The sequence below is a fragment of the Cimex lectularius genome, unplaced genomic scaffold (assembly GCF_000648675.2).
Source record: "Cimex lectularius strain Harlan isolate CLEC.00 unplaced genomic scaffold, Clec_2.1 scaffold40, whole genome shotgun sequence".
Taxonomy (NCBI): Eukaryota; Metazoa; Arthropoda; class Insecta; order Hemiptera; family Cimicidae; genus Cimex; species Cimex lectularius.
The window spans coordinates 265708-289163 of NW_019392652.1; the positions used below are offsets into that span (position 1 = coordinate 265708).

At 34.6% G+C, this 23456-nt stretch overlaps 1 protein-coding gene across 5 annotated transcripts; it reads left to right on the forward strand.

Moving 5' to 3' along the window:
* Positions 1–1304: 1304 nt before the first annotated feature.
* Positions 1305–21712, forward strand: LOC106670129 (protein boule-like). 5 transcript variants are annotated; one of them, XM_014400197.2, is made up of 10 exons: positions 1308–1684; positions 1988–2050; positions 7291–7410; positions 8925–9206; positions 9265–9333; positions 9455–9665; positions 10662–10771; positions 18836–19075; positions 19197–19715; positions 19973–21712. In XM_014400197.2, exons 3-10 carry the CDS (start codon positions 7408–7410, stop codon positions 20162–20164), a joined length of 1626 nt encoding a protein of 541 aa, XP_014255683.1. In that variant the 5' UTR covers positions 1308–1684; positions 1988–2050; positions 7291–7407; the 3' UTR covers positions 20165–21712. The 5 variants fall into 5 exon arrangements, with proteins under 5 accessions (XP_014255682.1, XP_014255685.1, XP_014255683.1 ...); XM_014400196.2 differs by lacking the exon at positions 7291–7410 and having other exon boundaries at positions 1305–1684; positions 18839–19075; XM_014400199.2 differs by lacking the exon at positions 7291–7410 and having other exon boundaries at positions 1307–1684; positions 18839–19075; positions 19605–19715.
* The last annotated feature ends 1744 nt before the right edge of the window (positions 21713–23456 follow it).

Here is a 23456-nt window from a genome sequence, read left to right on the forward strand (position 1 = left end):
AAAAAAAAAAAATTTCAGCCCCTTTAATATACCTAGTATTACTACCTAAATGCCTATCCTTGGAAAAGATTTCTGATAAAATCCTGAGGAATTTTTTCTCATTCTTCAAGAAAAGCCATTTCCAACTTTAAATGTGATCTGTTTGGCTTCAAGCTGGCCACACCAAGCTCTCTATCCAACCTCATTCAGGTAGGCCATAATATGTGCTCTATGTGGCATGGCTTTATCCTGCATTAGCAAGAATAACCAATGTGAGGGGCAAATAGCATTAACCATCCCTAACCATGGAATGTCACCTGAGGAACTGTACAGCATGGGTTGAATCTTTCTCCTGAGCATCTCCAAATGAAACTATTCCCATCTGAAGGTTTTGAGGCCAACTCTCATCTCATCTGTAAAGGGAATTAGTCCCCAATCTTCCGATGTCCAGTTCACATGTTCCTACGTGAATTGAAGCCTGGCCATTTCCTGAGCTGTGGTAAGAAGAAGCCGGGTTTATTAGGAAGCGGAGGTTTCGAATTCTACAAGCACTGCACTATTCTCGCTTATTGTTCATTCCTAGATCCTTAAATCAATTCAATTGACTCGACCCTTTTCTTAAGAAGTAGATCATTGAAAGTAATTCCTGCAATTATTTTTCTAGAGAATTTTTTTTTCTTAATATCCTAGGTTAAATAATTGCTTTGCATTAGAAGATAATAAGGTTGGCAGTTTCTTCCTCATCATTGAACAACCTACAATTGTGGGCCATCATTGACTATACCCGCATGTAGGTTTTTTCTAAGGCGGCGGTGATCAATGTATTGACATATCACTCATCTAAGTTTTATTCAACTGTAGCAATGTATTTGCTGTTGTGATTCCTCGTAATGGAAACAGAAAAAAACAGAGGTCATTTCAACCCTCAGTTTTTGAAAAACAAAAACCCATTTGCAAGTAAGTTTGTTGGGTTTGTATGGATTGCAGGGATGATGGATTCGAACCCTGGACCTTTACTGTGATGAGCGCCGTGTCAATGCATAAATGTTGTAGCCTCTGATGTCCCCTTAATAATTAATTAAATTAATAATTTACAAATTATGAAATTTAGATAGGGCGCCCAAGAAAATAACCATTGAATATACTTGTTATTATGAAAATATTTAATTATTCTTTCTATGATAAATTGTTTTATATTAAAGAAGTAGTCTTGTTTTTAATTTTTTATGGTTAATAGTTTTGTTTATAGTTTTAAATTTAATTGTAAAGGGAAATTTCATTTCATCGGCCGCTTAAAGTTGACCAACCTGAGATCACTGACGTTTATTTATGTCCCTTTCACTTTGTTTTCTCTCGCAGAATTAACAGAATTTCTTTTCTAATGTGTTTGTTTGTTTAATGTTTCGACCGTGGTTTTGGAAGAGAGGACGTTGTTAATTTTCACTGCGGCCGTCGAACAAAATTGTTTCCCTCGGCTGTATTTCATTTTCTCTCGTTTTCCATTTTTCGGACACAGTTTCGCGGAATTTAATCTCTCGCTAGTTATAGCCCGCCATTATAATACGTTCCGACACACGTCTCGTTAGAATATCGCTATTAAATTTCGCCCTCTTGTTTTTTCCCCTCTTTTCCAGTATTCTTTTCGAATAAGCAGACACGGAATGGCAAAAGTGAAGGTTCAGAACTTCTTAGACTGATTCATACTGTAAGTTTTTTTGTCCTTTTTTTAATTGAACATTAACCGTTTTTACCCCTTTCTTCTGCTTATTTAAACTTCCGACTGGTCCTGGGCTTTTCTAATTTTGGTTCCCAGCACCGTCGGTTTTATTACACTCGCTCCACATCACTTCTTTTTTAGATTATCTTTACGATTTTCCATTAAAAAATTTATAGAAAAAAGGACTTTACTAAATTGTAATGTAACGTGGAGTGAGTTTTACACCAACACCGCGTGTAAAAATCCTTCTTCTTTTCCCCTTAAAATAACTTGTTTTCTGTTTTTTTCCAGATACGTGCGTACTTACGAGTTAATTGGACTGTGTAAACAATGGCTCTTCAGATGAAAAATAAGGTATTTGGAAAATTTGAAAACTTAGCCCGTGTTAATCTTACTTAATTTACATATAATCCTTTCCTTGGCGATATTTGACAGGTCTGTATTTGGCATTTGTCTAGAAATTATAAAAAGTCGGAAAAAGAAAACCGTGTGTTACTCACAGTCTCAACTATTTTCTCTTTTAATCGAGCCTAACCGCTTAATTTGTACAACGTTTAAGTACAAACGTGAACATTTTTTCCCTCAATTTAAAATTACAACAATTTCTTTTATCTCCAGATTACACAATTGTTAGTCTCTCCCCCGACATTATCATAATTTGATCATATTTTTTCAAGTATCCATTTGATTTATTTAACAAAAAAAAAAAATTACACAATTATCAAGGTACAATATTTCTTTTATCTTGATATGCACCTTGAATTTGTTATGGATTATGGCCATTTGTGTATTGTTTGGTTTTGGATGATCTTTGTAATGGGTTCAGTCCAGTCCACTAAAAGTAACACAGCATATTTTAATACCTCTTCGCCTAAAATAATAAGTAAAATAATATGAAAATAATAATAATTAAAAGTCAGCCAAAATATCAATTATTAAAAGTTATGCATGAAAAAAATTGTATAATTTGTATTAGTTTTTGATTTTGACAACAAAGCTGCACCGTGCAACCTTTACAAATATTTTAAAATTTATTGTATAACTCCAATTTCTGGGAAATTGGGTAGGTGATATGGGGACCAGGACATGACAGGTACGAAGGTGGTAATGAACTGAAAAACTACACTGATTGACAAACTAAACGCACTCTATTTAGGTTCTTTCAAATGTGCACACAAAAAAAAAAAAAAAAAAAAAAAAAAAAAATGGGCATAAAAATAAAACATTTAAAAAGAAAATATTTATTAAAATAAACAAATTAATAAATAAAAACAATTTGGTGTGGGTCTCTAAGGAAATGCCACCTGTACAGCATGCAAACCTTTCTCCTGAGCATGCATGACATTGACATTATGCCCATCTGAAGATTTGAGGCCAACCCTCACCTTTTCTTTAAAGAGAACTCGCCCCCAGTCTGCCAATGTCCAATTCACATGTTCCTGTGTGAATTGAAGCCTATTCATTTTGTGAGCTGACGTAAGAAGCGTTCTACGAGCCAGATGCTGTGCCCTGAGGTTATTTTCATTGTGCCTTCTTCTTACAAGTGTGAAGGAAGTCAAAATATTTCAGACGTCTTATCAGATTTCTTATCTCATGGTGCGGTTTCGTAGATCTTGGTGATGTATCACTCTATCGTCTCTCATCCATAGTCCTAGATCAACCCTGTCTTGATCTAGTGTGAAGCCCTCTTTCTCTGAAGCGCCGAATAATCCTTTCTATTGTACAGTGATTTACACTCAGTCTCCTCGGGACTTCATGCTGGCTGTATCCTTCGTCTAAAATGTTATGACCCTGACACTGTCATACTCACTCAAATACCTGACTAGAGCCGTTAAGAATAAGAATATCAGATGAAATCAACAAAGAAAAAGGTTTAACTGAAAGCGATCTTTAGGGGTAGCAGAATGGAAGGGCATAATGCTACTGTTTTTGCAAATGGGATTAATCAGTTCAAAAGTAAATGAAGAAGTAAACAAAGTATTATGTACTGTGTATTTTGATTTCGCTAGCTTCTAATTTTCTGTAACTAATAAAGAAAGATAATGGGTTTAATTTTAGACTAAATAAATTGAGGGTGCTTTAAATTTGTCCATAAGTGTAGCAAAAACAGGAGCAAATAGTAACTCAGACTGGTTGAATGCCTTTATTATTTAAAATAAAATAATAATATATATTAACACATGGTGGCATGAAAGCATAAAATACATATATTACAAAAAAAGACAATGAAACAATTGAAATTCAAATTAAATGATTAGGAAAGACTTGAACACAAAAGCAAATAATAAAAAATGAATTGATTATTTTAAGAGTATTGTCATAATCCAGTTGTTAAAACAGTGCGTTTGTTTATGTTCCATTTGTCCCAATTCTAAAACTGTACATTCACTTCTGTCTTATCAAAGTGGATTGGTTGAATGTTCCTCAGTGTTAAACACATTTTTTGAGTAATGATTCCTTTTTGAATGCATTTGCAAAGGAAGCTTTTCTCACTTTTGACAATTTTTTTTATCATCTGTTAATTACTGGATAATATGCAAGCATCTGGTTCAAGTGGTCATTTTTTCCCTCCCTCATTGTATTCAACAATTTTTATATTCTAACTAAAAGTTAATGTTTATTAATTACTACAAAAGCTTCTGTACATGAAATGGTTATACATTTAAAAACTGAGAAATATAGAATAAAGATGTTTTTAAAAAATGCTGGGCTCACCATTTGAATTTTTATTTTTAAGTATATATATTTAATAAAGTATGTATATTTATTATATAAATATTTATAAATATATACTGTCCCATTCAGTGTATTAGTGTATTATCTACTATTTGATTGAGAGGGGAAAAAGGTTAAAACAATATTATTGTTCACATTGAGGAAGACCTAAATATTAGTCTAATACTTTTGTTTGGAAGGATTTCTATATGATCTGTAACAACAAATTAAGGGTTTATTACCGTGCAGACCACATAGATAAATCTCACAATTTAATTATTTTCGTGTTGATTATCTCGGCTCTCGGATTGAGATGTTTATGGTCTAAAAATATATAGGCTGTGAATAGGTACTTAGTAGCCCCCAATACGAGAGGCATCTTGTTAACTCTGACGGCTGTGTTGGTGTTCAGTAGTGCCCAAGTTATGCTAACATTCTTAGAGCAATCCTTTGCATTTCCATCACAGTTGAAACTCAATATTCTTCAAAAAGGGTGGTTGGAATTCTTTTCATTTCCTCTTACTGTATGAATTTACACTATGCAAATTACGGCAATATCTTTCTCTGGTTCCTGCATGTTTTTAAAAAAATTTAGAACTTGCATACTGTTTTATTTTCCAAATGTAAAATACCCTTGTCTAATGGGAAAATTGATTTCCTTCAGAACCCCTACTGACTACTCGTGCTACTTTTTCTTTAATCAATTATATTTATTGGTCTGATTGATCAAATTACTTCTTTCAATTAATTAATCTTTTTATGTAAGGTCTTGGTTAAAATGAAAAAGTCGACAGCCGAAGGTCGTGGGTTCGAATCCTGCTCATGACACTATCTTCATCACAAGACCTTACATAAAAAGATTAAAGTTTCTTGATGACTTTGAATGGTTAATTTTTGAAAATTAAGAATTCATCACCCCACAGGCCCCATGAAACTCATAATCACAATCTTTGTATTCATTTTTATATTTTATTAACTTGTCATCTTTATCTGCATGTCTGTTCATTTTTATATTTTATTAACTCATCATTTTTACCTGCTATGTACATAGGTCAATTTTTAAGTCTTTTGTTAGTCATTTGTGACTTGTGAATATCATTCCAATAATGTTTGAAGTTTCCCATTGAAAAATTATATTTAATATTGTTCATAGCAAACATTTCTCTAGGAGCCATTCCACCGATTGTTTGTACGTTGTTTTTGCCAGAATGTCTAAAGGATTCTATTATTTATTTATTCATTCTTTTTCACAATTGAGAATATATATGGATTACCAATATAGTTTTGTGTTCTTTTGTGGCAGAACTTTCTCTAATAACCTCAGATAATTGAGATAGCATTTGACATTTGACCCGTTTGTAAACACTAGTGGACAAGTGGACATACGCTTACACAAAACATTCTTAATTTATTATAAGCATTTATAAGTAGATTTAACAACATAGGTTGGTAAAAATTAATTAGTGGGAAATAGGGGGAGAGAAGAAAAGTACAACAAAATCAAGTCATACTATTCAGTGATTATATCACATTCATCTGGGCTGCAAAACTTTAGATTGATATTTAATATTTGGTTAACTGAATTTATGAAAGAGTACCCTTTCCATTTTGAATCTATTACATTAGAAATCCGTTTATTCGGACTTTATGTGACCAGGACTTGTCCGGATGATCGAAAGTCCAGATAATCTGAAAATTTGTGATTTTGTTAGAATCGTGTCATAAAAACAGAAAAACCACATACGAAAGTGAACACTTTTATTTCATATATCAAGTATCATTTAAAGTAATAGATAGTAACCAATTAATTAAGGTTTTCAGTTGAAGATAAAAAATTCAATGGCACGAGCGGGATACGGATGGTTGAGATGGGAAGTTGGTGTCCAAGAGGATCGAGGTCACGATAGCTCAAGTGGTAAAGCAGCAGCGTATCAAATCGAAGATCGTGGGCTCGAATCCCGCTCGTGCCATTCACTTTATCTCAACTGACAACCTTAATTAATTGGTCAAGCGGACCACAAAACTAGGGAATGTAATAGATAGTTTTTATTTTTGTTTAAGTCCGGACAGGCGTGTCAAAAAATTTATATGTAAAAAATAATAAATATATTAAATAAAAATATACGTATTAAAAACAAACCCTTTTAACGGAAGCCAACATACAAACAACACGACACAATTTCTAGTATTTTAAAATAATGTACAACTTTTTTTTATTTTTTTTTAACAAAAACGTGACTGTAGGCCTCTTCGATCGTGTGACTAGAGGAAGGGCGATTTGGTGGCCTTTACGAATTTCGAACGACAAATTAACGGTCCCATAGTTGAATTATGAGTTTAAAAAAATTAATATACATACATTGAGAATTATGAAAAATTTATATAAAAATGTGTGGTGTTTGATGACCGTTAGTTAATGATTATTTGGAGACTGTACCACTATACACTCCTATACCAGACCGTATCTCACGATCTCCAAATAATTTATAAAAAATATTTAACAAATGGGTACGAATCATTGGCGTCCGGATAAACGGACCAGGTTTCCACTGTATTACAAAACAGGTTGATTACATTTTTAACAAGAACTTTATTTAATTATTTTTTGAATGATGTGTTTATTTTGTTGGAGAATAAATGATTAAATTATTTGCACTGCTGTTTTTTTTAATAGTGATTCACTGATTGAATTTAATTAGTTAGCACACATAATATGACTTATTTAGTACACATACAGTCTATTAAAAAGAAGTTAAATAAGTAAAATAAAATAGATAAAATGTGTTTTATTTAGTTAGTTTTCATTTGAATTGAAAATAAATTAAAATCCAAATACAACTAATCAGTTACATTAAAGTAATTCAGTTATAATTTTCCAGCTGTGATGAAGAACATAGGAGAACAGCTGACAAGATTTTTTGACAAGTTATTTTTATTGTTTTGAAAAAAGTTGTAATACAAAATAATTTTCGTTTGCGGGGACGCATCACTTGACAATGGTAAGATTTGTTGAAGATTTAAGTGTCTCAGGTTCTGTTTCTTGATAGTGTATTTTAACAAAGGGATAATATGATTGATTTTACGATTGTAAACTGGTGGGAACAAGCTTTCATAAAGTTTTCAATTCTGGGCATAACTCGTTAAAAGGAAATAATGGGAATAACTAAAATGATCAATTTCAAAAACAATTCACTTATTTACTGGTTTCTTTTTTTTTTTTTTTCTTTCTTTTCTTTTTTCTAAGTAGAATTTTGAACAGTTGAACATATGAAATTTAGAAGTTTCAGAATATTTGAGGATTGTGATTTAACATTAATTTATTTCACTTCAACATGTAAAATGTCAGAAATCTTAAATTGTGAATTTAAAAAAAAAAAAAATTAAATAATTGTAAAATCAGTAAAAATGATAGAGCTCATAATTACAATTTTTAGGTATGTTTTGTAATACACGTGGCATTTGAATGATTCATTGTAAAGAGAAAAAAATTATTAAAAAAAGAAAGTAACACAATTGCTTATATCTTTACATAAAGCTATTTTGTCAGCAATCATCAAATTGTTTGAAATAAATTGTAATTTTTTTCAAAATTCAAATATTGAAAAAGAAAATGCTGGCAGTTATAATTTTCTTTTTGGAATTGGCATTTTCTTCAATCATTTTTATTTTTTTAAATTATTTTGTAAGGACAATTAATCCTCCACATATTTACTGTGACCATTTTATTAATTATTGTAGAGATAACCTTTTAGACGCAAATTTAAAAAGAAAAAATGTGTTCTGAGTCATATGTGTCAGCACATTATCAGATTTTTTTAAATGAGGGATTGCAACAGCAGAGGTCATATAAATTCTTGAGGTGTCTGGGTCTTTGTAAAATTTGTAACTTGCCGATTTGTAAGTACGTCGGGTTCAAATACAGGGCCATTAGATTTGAACTTGGGACTACCTTAGAGTATGAGCGTGAAAGTCTAAACCTATGTGGCCACTGACGCCCTCTAGACATTTTCCAATTGCTGTTTATGATTTCATTTTGCCTCTGCCCATAATGATATTTCAGAATCTAAGAAAATGAGGTTGAACCATTAGAGAAAAAAGTCAGTTTTTAGGTCAAATAATTACATAAATAGCATAAGTTATTTTAAGTGAGCTTTTATTTGGGTATTTATTAAAAAATATTTCATTCAATTTAAGTTGAAAATATCCTTTTTTAACTTTTTTCATATATTTTTACAAATACAAATGAATTTTTTAATGTATTCTATATAAAGATATGTAATTAAACTGGATAATACACAATATGTTGTACATACACAAAATACAACTTGTATTTTCATGAATTTAACAAAAACTAAGTATATGTTGAATTGTTGATATTTTGCATAAAATTTATAAACAAAGTAGATAATGAAATGTGTTATTTTGTAATAAATCAATCAATATCCAAAACCAAGTGCTGAACACATTTGATGCACAAAATGTGTAAAATAATTTTTCTTCTCTTTGATTTCAGGGGATGCCTAATGAAATAAAAGACATAAAGGAGCCAGTGGAGTCTCCCTCCCCCACAGTAAACTGTAACAACAATGCACCAAAGTACGGTACAGTAATACCAAATAGAATATTCGTAGGCGGGATATCCTCTTCTACCACCGAACAAGATTTAATGCAGCTATTTTCAAGTTATGGAACAGTACAAAATGCAAAAATAATTGTTGATCGTGCAGGTGTATCTAAGGGTTATGGCTTTGTTACTTTTGAAACTGATGACGAGGCAAAACGCTTACAGAAAGATGTAGGTATCAACTTTGACAGTTTGTTGTATTATTTGTTTATATTTACCTTGTTAACAGGCTGAAAATATAGTACTGAAAGAAAGGCGACTAAATATTGCCCCTGCCATTAGAAAACAAGTTCAGACGGTATGTATATTTATTTTTTATCAATAAGAACTAAAGAACATCAATAAAATAAGACAACTCAAACATAAACATCAATTTTAAATATTAGAGAGTATTGTTATTTAACAAGAATATTAATCAGGGATATGGAAGGCCGTCATATGAAGGGGTCCAGGCTGGTCCAGGAAGTCCTGTTCCACTTCCAAATCAAGTATGTAGACAGAATGGAGTTACATATACTTTCCTAAATGGTGTTGCATATTTCCCTCACCAAGCAGTTCCACCTCAAACTGCTCAACCAATGACACCATTGCCAGCAAATCACGTAGAACACTCCCCTGTGTACACAGCTGGTAAATATCCAACAAAAAGCGAATTATTTTCAAGAAATGATTTCTTGCATGTTTGCTCTGTATTATTAAGGGAATAACTTGGTTTTAAAACTTAAACGATAATTTTTTTTAAAGAATTGTTTTACTCACAATTGTCGTAACTTCTCATTGCTCTATCCGGTTTTACATCACTGATTCAATTAAAGGTTATGGTATTACGTCATGTGTACAGTCACAAAGAAAATATAACATATGTAAATCAAGGCATTAAACTATTTTAAATTTTTATTTTCAAATCAATTATTTTCTACTTACCAAATGGAAATGTTACATTTACCAAATCTTTGAGATGATAGATTTCACAAATGCCCTATTGTTGTATAAGATGTTAGATTAAATACTGCAGTGATTAATAAATTATGAGTAACACGTTTGGCAAAAGAATGAATTTGCCACTCATGATATGAAATTCTATTTTAGTATTTTGAATAAACATTGCATTTTGGGGATTGCGTTGGCCGAGTGGTTAGGACATTCGACTCATATTTGTAATGCTAGTGGCTCTAGATTTAAATCCCCCAGCTTTAATTAAGAATAATCCGATGGATCGAAGTTTCATTTTGAATAATATTGATTAAAAATGACCATAATAGGCTAAATATTGATAAAGCCTTTAGTTCACATGTACGTTGTTTTCCCAAATAAACTAATAAACAGTTGGAACTAAAGGCTTTATTGACATTCATCCTATGATAATGAAGTTCTACCACAAAAGTACATCAAACCTTGAAAAAATCATTAACAATTACGTATCAGTAGTTGAAAAGCACTATTTACCAAGTAATTATTAAGCAGATTAAAGGTAGTCTACAACAAAATGCTAATGATGATAATATATTAAATTTGTCTATCTTAAGGAATATAAGTTATTTAAATTTTAATTAAGCATGCAAGAAAGATTTTCTGTATAACGTATTTCAGTGTAATGCATAATTTAACAAAAAATTATTATTCCAGCTGGAACTTATTCTGGATTGCCTCAGTCAAATTCTGGCCAAAGTTACCCTTTTTCTTATGCACCTCAAGGCCATATTTACTACCAAACCCATTATCCTTATCCAATGCCTGTAAGTACTGCATTTATTTATAAATTTTACATAAAATCATGTGTAATAATTTCTTTAACAAGTATGTATATGTTACTGCTGTCCTACTAATGTCACAGTGCTTAGCACTTAAATGTGTCACATAACCTAGACCAAAAGTAGTGTTTATTTTAATTTAGGTATTTAGAGCAGATTGTACACAAAACAAATCAATTTTAATGTTTATCCTGCTTTCAATCGAGCTTTCCTTTTTTTAGCGTTTGAGTCAAATTAAATATTTAAAAATGTTAAAATTTTGTTTTTGTATGGGTGTAGTGCAATGGAGCTGCTGGGTATGTGGGTCCTTCAGAAGGATTTGCTGGTCATTATCAACCGACTTACATTATTGTAAATACACTCCCAATTCCTTATTAATATATAAAGAATTTTCTCTCTTCATCTGCAGCGAGTCCGGCTCACCTTTTAAGGTTTGCAGAAAGATTTTCAATTTCATGTTAATAACAATTGCATGAAAGTGAGTTTGATAAAAGATTATTGGTTTTGTACTTAAAAGGTTTTAAATTATTGGGTTGTCCGGAAAATAATGCAGGATTTTGGTATTAAACAAAAAAAAAGAAACTAGTTACTTTAAAGCAATGTTCTTTAATCAAAATAATTTTCTCCCAACGTGTTGGTAACTTATTAATTCCGTCTGAGTAGAATTCAGAATTTTTAGAATTGATAAAGTCAATAAATGCATTTTCCAGTTCCGTTTGATTTTTGAATATTATGTGTTGTAAGTAGTGGTCCAGGTGTCTAAAAAAATGGTAGTCAGTAGGCGAGAGGTCCGGAGAGTAGGGTGGGTGAGGCAAAGTTTCATAGCCAAGCTCCAATAATTTTTGTGACGTTACACGTGACACATGTGGTCGAGCGTTGTCATGCAACAAAATGGGCCCTTTCCGATTGACCAAAGAGGGCTTCATTACTGCCAATTTCTGATGCATGGTATTAATTTGGTTACAGTATGATTCAGCATTGATGGTTTCGCCAGGATTTAAGAAGCTGTAGTGTATTAAACCAAATGAAGCCCACCATACCGTAACCATTACCTTTTTTTGATGAGTTGGGGGCTTTGGAAAATGTATTGGAGCTTCTCCTTTGTCGAGCCACTGTCCAGAACGTCTAGTGTTATCGTAGAGAATCCACTTTTCGTCACATGTAACAATTCTGGCCAGAAATGGGTCATTTTTGTTTCGACAAAGAAGTGATGCACAAACATCAAAGCGCTGATTTTTTTGGCGATCGTTTAATGAGTGTGGAACCCAATTTTCGAGTTTTTTCACTTTTCCAATCGCCTTGAGGTGGTCAGCGACGGTCGTTTTACTGACTTTGAGTTGCTCTGCAAGTTCTCGAACAGTTGTTTTGGGGTTTTCTTCCACCACTGATCGCAGAACATCATCATTAAGAGAGGAAGGCCTTCCACGACCTTCTTCATCTTCAAGGCTGAAATCTCCCTCCCGAAATTTTTTAAACCACCTTTGCACAGTGCACTCATTAACACAACCCTCGCCCCAGACTTGGTTAATGTTTCTAGCCGTTTGGGCTCCGCTTCGGCCGAGTTTAAACTTGTAAAAGAAAATCGTACGAAATTCTCGCTTTGACATTATAAGGATGACTGAATTATTTCCAAGTAGCGGAATGCTACAGAGGTAAACAAACAATATCATTTGGAAGAGGATTAATAAGTGTTGACATTCATACAAATGAGTAATCCTGTAAACGTAAACAGAATATTTTATATAGATTTTTTTTAATGAAAACTTAAAATCCTGCATTATTTTCCGGACAACCCGATAGAACTTTTATTCATTCTTTGGGTAGACATTTTGGGTTGGTGATTCATAGTATTTCATGGAATTGATTATGTCTCAGGTACAAAATGAGTGGAAATTTAGGGAAAAACTCAAAACCAGACAATTGTATTTATTAGAAATGATTAATGGTGGAGTATGTTGTTCAGTATTTAAAAGATAGTTCCTACTCACAGTTGTTGTTTTCAATGATTCTGATTTCAAGTTTATCATCACTTGAAGGGATTTACAACCATGTCTCTCGACATGAATTGTAAAAGTGAACCGGCGATCCCCACCAAATTGAGTTCCAATTTGAAGCCGTTTTTAATGCCGCTCAATTATGAACATGCAACAATTAGACTCAGCACCCCACCAAAAATGAATCATTAGGTTTTAGTTGTTTATCATACATTATTGAACTATCAGAAGCGGGGTTTACCAACGTAATTGTAATGATTGTGATATTAAATATATAGGACAAATATAGCAATATAGCATTTAAAACGAAAATTAAATATCACTTATTTAAACCAAACAAATTTTCATAATTTAAGAAAAACTTCAAAATCAAACATACACATACAAACAAAAAATATTTTTATCTGACTAACACTTGCAACATGACAGCCTTGACACATCTACACACACTTTGAGTGAATACAAATTTTTTGAATAAGCCTAAAATTTCTATATTGCGTACATCATTGTTTAAATTCATTTTCACATCTTAAAAATGGATTTGTACAATCCAAACAATGTTTGAAAATCCCAGGCCCTGAAGATGATCTAAATAAAGATTGAAATGTTGGCACAACAAAGAAAATCTTTTTCTAAACCTACATCACAAAAGACCACATCTCACAATCTAAAATAATCATTAATTAACAGTCATTAAATACAACACATAATATTTGAGTTAATAATTCCCTCTTTTCACATGCTCATAATTGAGCAGCATTAAAAACTAGCTTCTCATTGGAACATCGTGTTGGGGGGGGGGGGCTCAGCGGGTTCACTATTACAATTCATGTCGAGAGACATCGTTGTAAATTCCTTTAAACTAATTAATTAAATTAAAGGAACTACCTTTTTATAGAGATTGTATGTATGTGTTTATTTACCATAATAACTGGGTGTAAAGATCAACAGTAGACTTAAAATTTAAACACAATAATAATAACTTGTTTTTCCCCTGATTATTTTACCAAAATATAACCTCTTTCCGACCTCTGCCAGCATTCATATCCTGCGGGCTCACTTACTTCATCTTCCTTTGCCCACACCTCAGGCTCATTCATATAGTTCCATCAGTTTGCCATGGTCTGTTAATTTTGGTGGCTATGCTCGACAGCTGGGTAGGTGGCTAAAAAGCTGCATTCCACTGAAGACCTCAAGGCTGTAAGGGAGAGGGAGTGACCTTGGCAAGTCCTTAATGCCAAGATCACTAAGCATCTTTTTCGGACACTCAGGTGTACCTCACTTCTACATCAAGCACCATATACTTTTGTGCCTTGAGTTCTGTCAAGGCATCCAATGCTCCCACAGTCTCATACATCACTTTGTCCGTGCTGCCTCTATTATGTCATGGCGGAAGAGTTCTTCTCACTCTTAAGACAACTCTGCAATGGTCACAGGAGCCGGCCACTAATAGTTCGACCCTAAGCGTAAGATTGCCATGAGTCATGTGGCTTCATCCTTAATGGGAAGATGGCAACCTTTGGAAACTGCAATCTGTAGAAATCATTAGGAGGAAGACCATGTGTTCATGCCCACCCCTGAAACAATAAGGATTTCCCCCATGAGCCCTGGCCTGGGATCCAAAACCATATCAAATCCTGTGAGAACTAAAGGGCCTATGTAAAAGATGGGTACTAACAAGGATCTAAGGGAGATTAGGTATGGTTGTATTTTACCCAACAGTAAATCTCGTAAGGTTACAACCTAGTTTCTGATACTTATAACAGCTTACAACAACCCAAGGAAACCTCCCCTCCCAAACCTGTGGAAGGGTGTTGAGAACTTAAATGTGGTTATTGTGCAGTCAGCTACGGGACCTTAAGATGTAAGACAGAAAAGGTATATTAGGTTCATTGTGAGTCAGAGGTGACTGATCCGCTAACGGTGGTGACCACAGATGGTCTCTGGGGGTCATCTTATTCTTGTGAGTTGATACTTCCTTTGTCTAAATAGAGGGGATGCTCTTGGTGTTATTGTCCTCTTCCTCTTACATGTACATTGACAGTAAGGGGTCGTCCATGCTGGCTGGCTGGTTCCGAGCACATTCACACCATGAGGCTCCTGGTTGTTTCTGTTGCAACCGTCATTAGCTTGTCTTATCCCAAGGGGGCCTGGCTTCAGTAGGTTAATGTGTATGATATTCATCTTGTCATCCATATCAATGAGGTATGTGATCTCGGTAACTCTTCTGTCCACGTGGAACAGTCCTTGGCTTATGGAATTTCCTTTATTCTTCTGACTTGACTACTAGATCCTCCACTAGTTGTCCAGGGCACACATTTCTCAGTTTTCTCTCTTTCAATCTCTCACCTCTTGTTGGCCTTGTTCACATTTCTTGCAGCCAGTTCTTGAGGTCTATTAGAGAACTACTTTATGGTGACACGTCTTTCTCACAATATGGTTGTTGGTTGCCTCCAAGCAATAGAGGGTGAACAGCCTAATATAAGTGCCAATGGGGAGTAGCCTGTGGAAGAATGTGGCACTATGTAAGCAAAGACCATAAACCGTAGCCACCTATCTCAAGCTTTTCCTTCACTGCATGATGTGGTCTCTTAGAGTACAGTACAAATGTTCCTGTTACTCTAGGGACGGTAAGTAATGCTACTATATATGGCAACGTAACACCAAGATGGAGTATCCAGTTGTTCATGAGTATCACATGTCTGTTTCTGCTTGTCGGTTCAGAATGACGGTTGCTCCCCCAAACCATGAAAAATGATCCATAACACTGAGGATGTATTCATTTCTGTAGTGACTACTTCAGAGGGGGCCCACTACATTGAAGATCTGTTTGAACGAATGTTTATCTAAGTAGGAGGGGCTATGCAATGGAGCCTTGAGTGCCTTCCTGCATTCTTCACGCCCTCGCTTAGCCTAGAATTTTCTTTTCCATACTGGGCCAAAAGTGATTTATTTTGTTGTATGGCATGGGCAGTTTGTTCTACGGACAGGTGCCCTGCCAACAGAAAATCGTGAAACCAATTTATGACTCGTGTTCTCAGGCTGGGCAGAATTAGTGCTCTGTCCTGAGTTTTAGTGCAGCTGGGTGACTTCCAATAGATGGCACCCCGATCATCTGTTCTATATGTCAGGCTCCAATCGAACCTTTTGACATTTGGCGTCTTTTCTTGTCCAGCGAAAAGGTCCTCCATAGTTAACGGATCCCATTAAACTTAGCATACATCAGAAGGGCATTGGCATTTGTATGAAGCTGACCTGGTTTGTACTTGTGCTACCACACGTTACCGCTAGATGCCACTACGACTTATGGAATATTCTCACCCTCCACTCTGCAGCCAATCAGAGTAGAGCTCTTCCTTATATAAGCAGGGGCACTGCCTCGCTGGAGGTAGACTTGTCAACCCGATGAGATTTCACCAATCACTAATGTAACCGACATCGGCAACAATGACAGCAGACTCGTCAACCCGACGAGCCATCACTAAAGGAACACCGTTGACAACAGTAAGTACTCGCAGCATTAGCCTCATCTTGCCTTCTAAACAGCCGACTTGGCCGTAAACGCCAACTGCTGCCCCTCGGCTAATTGCTGTACTCCAATACCTTCGGCGGAGTCAACCGACTCACGGCCCCCGGACCTCAGCCAACGGTTTACTCATGGTCACAGACCACCACCAACGGCGCCACACTCACCATCTCGGCCTCGATTCATTGTCACGCCTTCTCTACACAACACCCACCTCGATTCATTGTCTCGCCTTCTCTACCCAACACCGGCCCTTTTCAGGGCCACAAAACTCCCAGTCACTAAAGTACTCAACGGTAATTTGTGGAAATTCTGATTTGATGAAAGCATGCCAGCGTGCTTCAGTCTCGATGACCTGTCCTGTAATCCAAACAACCACATTAGCATAACATGATCAATGATAACCCAGAAGGGGTGTCCATAGGGAGGAGCTTCTGTTCTGTCTCTGAATAGGCTGGGGCCATTGTTGGCTAGCAACAGCCGGGTGTTCCTTGCCATTTAATTCCTGAGACAAGACGGCTCTAATCGTCGGATGAGTCTGTCACGAGAATGAATGTGGTTTCTTAAAGTCGGGGTACTTAAGGATCAGTTCTACTATCTAGACCTTCTTCAGGGACTCGAAAGCTACCTGCTCTCGGTTCCCACAACTGAACCATGCTTCATAAGTTCAGTCAGAGGCTTTGCTCTATCAACAAACCATCGATAATAGGAGGCCAATCTGAGGAACCCTCAAATCTCCTTTACCGAACTTGGTGTAGGAAAACTGGCTATACTTAATGACAGGCCATGTCTATTTTGGTAGCCCACCACTTATCCTTCGCTAGGTCTCCCGTTTTCCTTCTGAGTTTCTTACCCACAATTTGTACCTATCCACAAACTCCATATAGGTTCTTCGGCGTGCAGGTGCACCTCTTATGATTCTTGGGTTGATACATCTGAAAATTGTGCTATTAATTTGTGCATCAGTTCGATGTGAGTGATGGGGATAGTGTTGATGAAAATAAGGACATGGACCCTTCGAATATGTTTCTCAAGGCCATAAGTTTATCCAATTCCTCTCATCAACCACAAGTAACTGCTTCTCCCAAGAGCAACAAATGTCACCGTTGTTTTTTCCTTGTGCCCCTCCATTCCTGGATTTCAATCCTATGTCCTTCCTTGCGCCTTCCCTCTTCTCACTCGCCTGCCTTAATACTTCTTCGTTCTGAACTCTGTAGCCTTCGTTCACAGTCTTCAAAGATGTACGTTATGAACAACTAACAAGTAATGTTTATATGATAGGATTGAAATTAACGAACTATGTTACTTTTTTCTTTTTCAATCTCCTTCAATTACTCATTCCACAACACGCCAAACAGAGAATGCTCGGCATTTTAACCCACCTATGAACAGGCTCTGTGAACCAACGGGATAAGGCTATTAACTATTTAAAAAGGTATAGTTGAAATGGGGGGTTCTGGAGTCCACATTTTTCATTTAAATCACAAATGAACAATGCTCAGGGGAATAGTTAAGCCCAAGAAAACGAACTGGTCATTAGAGGTGATCGCAATGCCCTACCTGTCTCTGGACCCCCTCTTGCTCACATCTCCCCTTCTGCATCTTCTCTCTTCCAAGCCCATTCAATTAATTCATTAAAACCTTTAAGTAAGGTACATAAAACAGCACACAAAAAAAAGGTTTCTCTGTGATTTCCCACCTTAGAAAACTCACTTCTATGTGAAATAATATCCACAACTGAACTTAGCTTAGTCACATTCTCCATTTTATCCCACTCAAATGCCATCAAGAAAAGTGCAATGCTTATCACCGAACCCTGAGGGTGGGTACCATTTTCCTGAATGTGATCCCTGGAGAGCACAATTCTCAGCCTGACTCGGGCCAGTTTTCTAGAACACCCCAGAGAAACTGAGACAATTTCTCTCTGACCAAAATTGTGGCATTCCTGCAGAATGAACTTAATGTTAGTAATTATTCTAGGTATTGCACTAAATTTGGTTTCGTAATCATATGTACAGAATAAAGTTTAATCTTTAAAGATTATTAAGTCGTGAGTCCATGAAAATTATTGTAAAAGTTACAAAAGTTTTTATTAAGCAGTCTTGTTTTTTTATTATGATATAAAATTAATCGTGGTTAATGGTAATTAATTATGAAAATAAAATATTAAACAAGTCATAAGGGTTATTTCGGTAGGTGCATAGAAATCAATATAATTCAGAAAGATTTCAAAATGTTTGAAATATAATGCAATACTAACATCGTTTGACAACTCATTCATTTGTGATTAATATATGGAGTATATCAAAAAGTTTTACTAATTTCAGATATTAGATTGTTTTCATTACAAAATAAAAAATGTGACATTATTGGGCAGCATAACTATATTTATAAAATGAACATACATAGCCATTTAACACAATATTTTTGTTTGTACTAACTATTCTAAGTTGTGCTTTTGTGTAACAATGTTACAATGAATCCAATGCAATTATGTTTTTTAAAATTAACTTTTAAAAATTGTTGCAGCAGTTCGAAGGGTGTTACCAGGTTGGGGAATCACATAGCGGTGTTGTTACTGTTCAGTCTGGAAGTGATTCTGCTGGTGTGATATCATACCCTCAGTACTATTTAACTCATCAACCATCTCAACCGGATGTGGCTTACTTCCAGCCTCAAAACTCTGTGCAGCCTCTTTCTATCTCTCAAGAGCCTGTTATGTATACACCTCCAAGAGGTTATGATTCAACGACTGTATTTTATTCGGAGGTAATTATAATGAACTAACTTAGATTCCTGAAAAATTGCCTTTAAAATGTAGGCTGCATCGATTTCAGTCTTTAAAAAAAAATGGTACAGGTTTTTTCATTTTGAAATTATTTGTGTTTAGCAAAAGATGGCCGAGCCTTCCACGCCACCGCCACAACAGCCACCACAACAACCACCCCATCCCCACATTCTTCCACAACATCCACTACCTCACCAAATTTCACAGATAGTTCATCCCAATATGGAAGATTGTCAAAAGAAAGACAAACAAAGCAAATTAGAGACACCGGTTGTGTCCTTGTCGAAAGTTTACCATGAACGAAATGAAGATCATTTGCATCATGCTAGAATAAAATGTCAAAGTCCGGGTAGGAAAGTAGTTCAGAGGCACCTCAATAACAACAATCCTGATGTAACAAACCGAAACGTTGGTAAAAAACCCCATAGGTCCTCTCCTGTAGTTTTAAATTCCGGCCCAAGCCCTAGACCTTTCCTTGTTCCTAGTCATAACCAATCCTCATCTCTACAGGTACCACAGTTTCCATTTTACTCAGCGAGACAGTATCTCAACCCAGTGCCGCCGGCCCCGTCCTACTATCCAGCTCCACCTAGAAGAACATACTATCATAGGAATAAATACGTAAGTCGTTTATTTTCTTTCAATTCATTTTATTTGGTTTTTAAATAATTCATATAAAACATTAAATTCGAATTTCATCAAATTATCAACAGTTATTTAGATTATATTAGCTTAGGATCAAATTCTCCCACTTTCCGTCTGAAAAATGAATTTCCGTTATACCATTTTATCATTTATTTTTATTTTTAACAACTCGAACATACTTGAAACATTACTTAAACCTGTTTCCAATTTGTTGTTTCTTTTGAATTCTTTAGAGTACAAGATCAAAAAATAGTAACACTAAGTGGTTCAACAAAGACAATGCAGAAAGTGGAACCGAAGAAGGTAGCTGTGTAATGCCAAATCCACTGACACCGCCTATAACACCTAGGTCACCTCAGGATGTGGACATCACTGTACCTCAAGCAGATGACATTGTCCAGTCAATGCAAGCTTTAGCGATTTAGAGAAAACAATTTTGAATAGTCAGTGATGACGTTAATAATTTTTTTGCTACCATTACCTAAAACAACTTTAATATGTTTCATAGATCAAAATAGAAAAAAAAATATTAGATTAGAAATAATGTCGTCCTGAAAAGGACCCCTTGATTATATTAAAAGATAATAAAGATATTTCGGGAAAACCTCTGTAATTTTTCTTGTTTTTTTTTTTTTTCTCTTTTTCAGTTATTACTTTTCTTATATAAAAAAACTTATTTTCTAAAATAGTTAAATGAAACTTGTAAGATAACTTGTTTTTGTGCCAAAATTTAATATGGACTTGTGATAAATTTATCTTGTGTAACTTATGAGGCCTCGATGTATATGTAACAGAATACCTCATATTTTTGCTCAAAATGTTTACAAGAGAATACTTATTTAGGACTATGGATTTGTTATTTCTCTCTACTAAGTGGAAAGAAAATTCACTATTGTGATTTTGTTTACAAATTGGTGTTAAATAATAATTACTTATGTAATATTTGTTGGTTAATCAATCAAGTGACAACCCAAGCTTGGATACTTGATTGTATATTTTAAAAGTTTAGTAGATAATAAATTTTGTACCTGTGACTTATTGTTGAAGTAAAAAGTATATTTTGTATATATATATATAAAAGACAATGTTTAACACGTACTACGATTAAGTGAGCTTTGCCAGACAGATGTGTTCATAGCACAATTTAACGGATAAGGTGTCTGGCACGATTTTGTACAAAATTTGATGCAATAATGTGGCCTTAAGAATTATATTTAAAAAAATTGGTCATTTATCTTTTTGATGTAAAATGCTAGCACAAATAATAAGTGTTAAATTGATATTTTTAGCATTAAAAAGACAAAGATCTCATCTCATTTACCACAAGTGCTTATAAGAAAATTATATTTGTACAATATATAATTTTCAGAAGGAAACTTTGCTTAAACCTTTAAAGTTCCTAATCGGATAACTTAAGATTTATTTAGTGTGTGGTAGACCAAAAATGACTGAGCTAATTGTGTAAATGTGTTGCTCCACCTGAGCTCAGATACTAGTCAAACATTTACACAAACTTCAAAACGTTTAAATTATATTCTGTAACGTCTATTCTAATGGTTTTGTACTCAATGCAAAACCAAAAAAACATTTACTCTGATAAGACTATTTATTTGTTGAATTAGCTGCTAATTTTTACAAAGATATAATTTATTGTAGACTTAAGGTAGTTTTTGTTAATTAAGAAAATATGGAGAACCAATTGATGTTTCAGATTTTTTCTTTTTTTTTGGAATTATACGTTTTTCTATAAAACTGTTATCCTGGGCCGTCATGTAATAGAACTTTGTTATTTCCATATCATTAAAGTGTTTTTTTGTAATTCTTTTACTTGGAACTTTGTAATGAGATTATTTTATACAAGAAAAATTAAAACAAATTATATTCAAGGAAATCGCAATTATTCCATTGATTGAAACATTGTTTCATGTAATAAATGGAAGCTTGCTGAAAATAAAAGGTGTGGAATATCATTACATATATATTATTTATTTCCCTGCTTCCTCGACTACCAAAGTTATGTGCTAGTACAATAAATTAAACAACAATCTATGTTCTCTTAAGACCAATCAATTAAAAATGTACTTCAGTCATATCTGTTCACATTGGTATGACAATTCTCACTGGTTTGCCAGACGCGTTTCAACATTGCTCCATCTTTAAGCCTAGTACACATGAAGTGTTAGAAACGCGCGTTAGTGAAATGTTGCAGTTTAAACTAGAATGTACACATGGCAAAGCAGGTTTAAGCCATATGAACACGCAATTCGAGATTCCCTTCACTACGCGCATTTCACCACCCGAGTCGAGATACACAGTAACCAATTGGTCTGTTTAGATCAACACACGTTTTACCAGAGAATATTATTATTTTTACATCATGATGGAAATGTATCCTATTGACACCGATGCCCTGATCGACGAAATTGAAAAAAGACCTGAATTGTGGAACATAGCGATTATTATATTTATTACAGCTCTTTCATATCTATCACAAATGACAATTTCTCATCAACTGCTTCTTCTTTCTGCATGTTCTTCACATTCCAGGGATTTAGAGGTGGTTTTACCATTGAGCAGTTCTGTGTCACAGCATGATACATTAGTTATTTAAACTTGTCTAATTTCTGGAGTTTTAACTTGCCCTCCAATATATTTTTAAAAAATTCAGTAATTTCATGGTCCGCTTGACCAATTAATATATTACAATTAATTAGGGTTTTTAGTTTACATAAAAAAGTCACTGGCACGAGTGGGATTCGAACCCACGATCTTCGGCTAGATATGCTGCTGCTCTACCACTTGAGCTATCGTGACCTCGATCCACTCAGACACCAACTCCTTATCAAAACCCGGCCATTTCATTTGTCGCCGAGATTCCAATCCGATTACACAACATTTGAAAAATGGCAAAAAGGAGGGAAAATTCAAAAGGTGCGGTTGAGATGGGAAGTTGGTGTCCGAGTGGATTGAGGTTACGATAGCCGAAGATCGTGGGTTCGAATCCTGCTCGTGCCAATGACTTTTTTAGCTCAACTAAAACCTTATTTAATTGTAATATTTTTAAAAGTTGATGCACGATCTGCAATGTCAACATTATCGGTGTTTTATGACGAGTTTTTCTTCTGGCGGGATAGAATCCCTCACTCTGATGTCTTGATGAAATGTCGTCCTTAATCAAGTACAAAAAATCGTCACAAGTTAATTGATATTCTAAAACAATTGAAACATTTTGATTTTGGGTAGAGAGTAACAAATATAATATTTCCCCTATCGGGAAGGGGTCGCAGCCTTCTTAGTTTATAGAAGCGATAGAGAAAAATAATGCCACAGACAAACGACAACTTCCTTCATAAAATTTCTCTTTTCGCCACAAGCACCCATTTACACGCAATTCAACGCCCCTGTATACTAGGCATTAGAGAAGGTTTGGTCGGCTGAATCTTAGAACAGTCAAACTGTAGGTTCATCAGCAATCATTGTGGTCTGCTTATCCTTGCTATATTGATCAAGCGTTTTAACATTTTGCCATTTTCTGTGCTAAGTTCATCATCTTATGAAGCTGAAACACATCTGACAGTTCAACCCAGCAAGGAAAAGCAGACCAAAATGATTGCTATCAAACTATTGCAGCTCTGCATCTTCACGATATAGGTTTATCACCTTCAGACCTCAAGAAATAATACAAAAGTTAGTTAATATTTGGTAGTTTCTAATCAT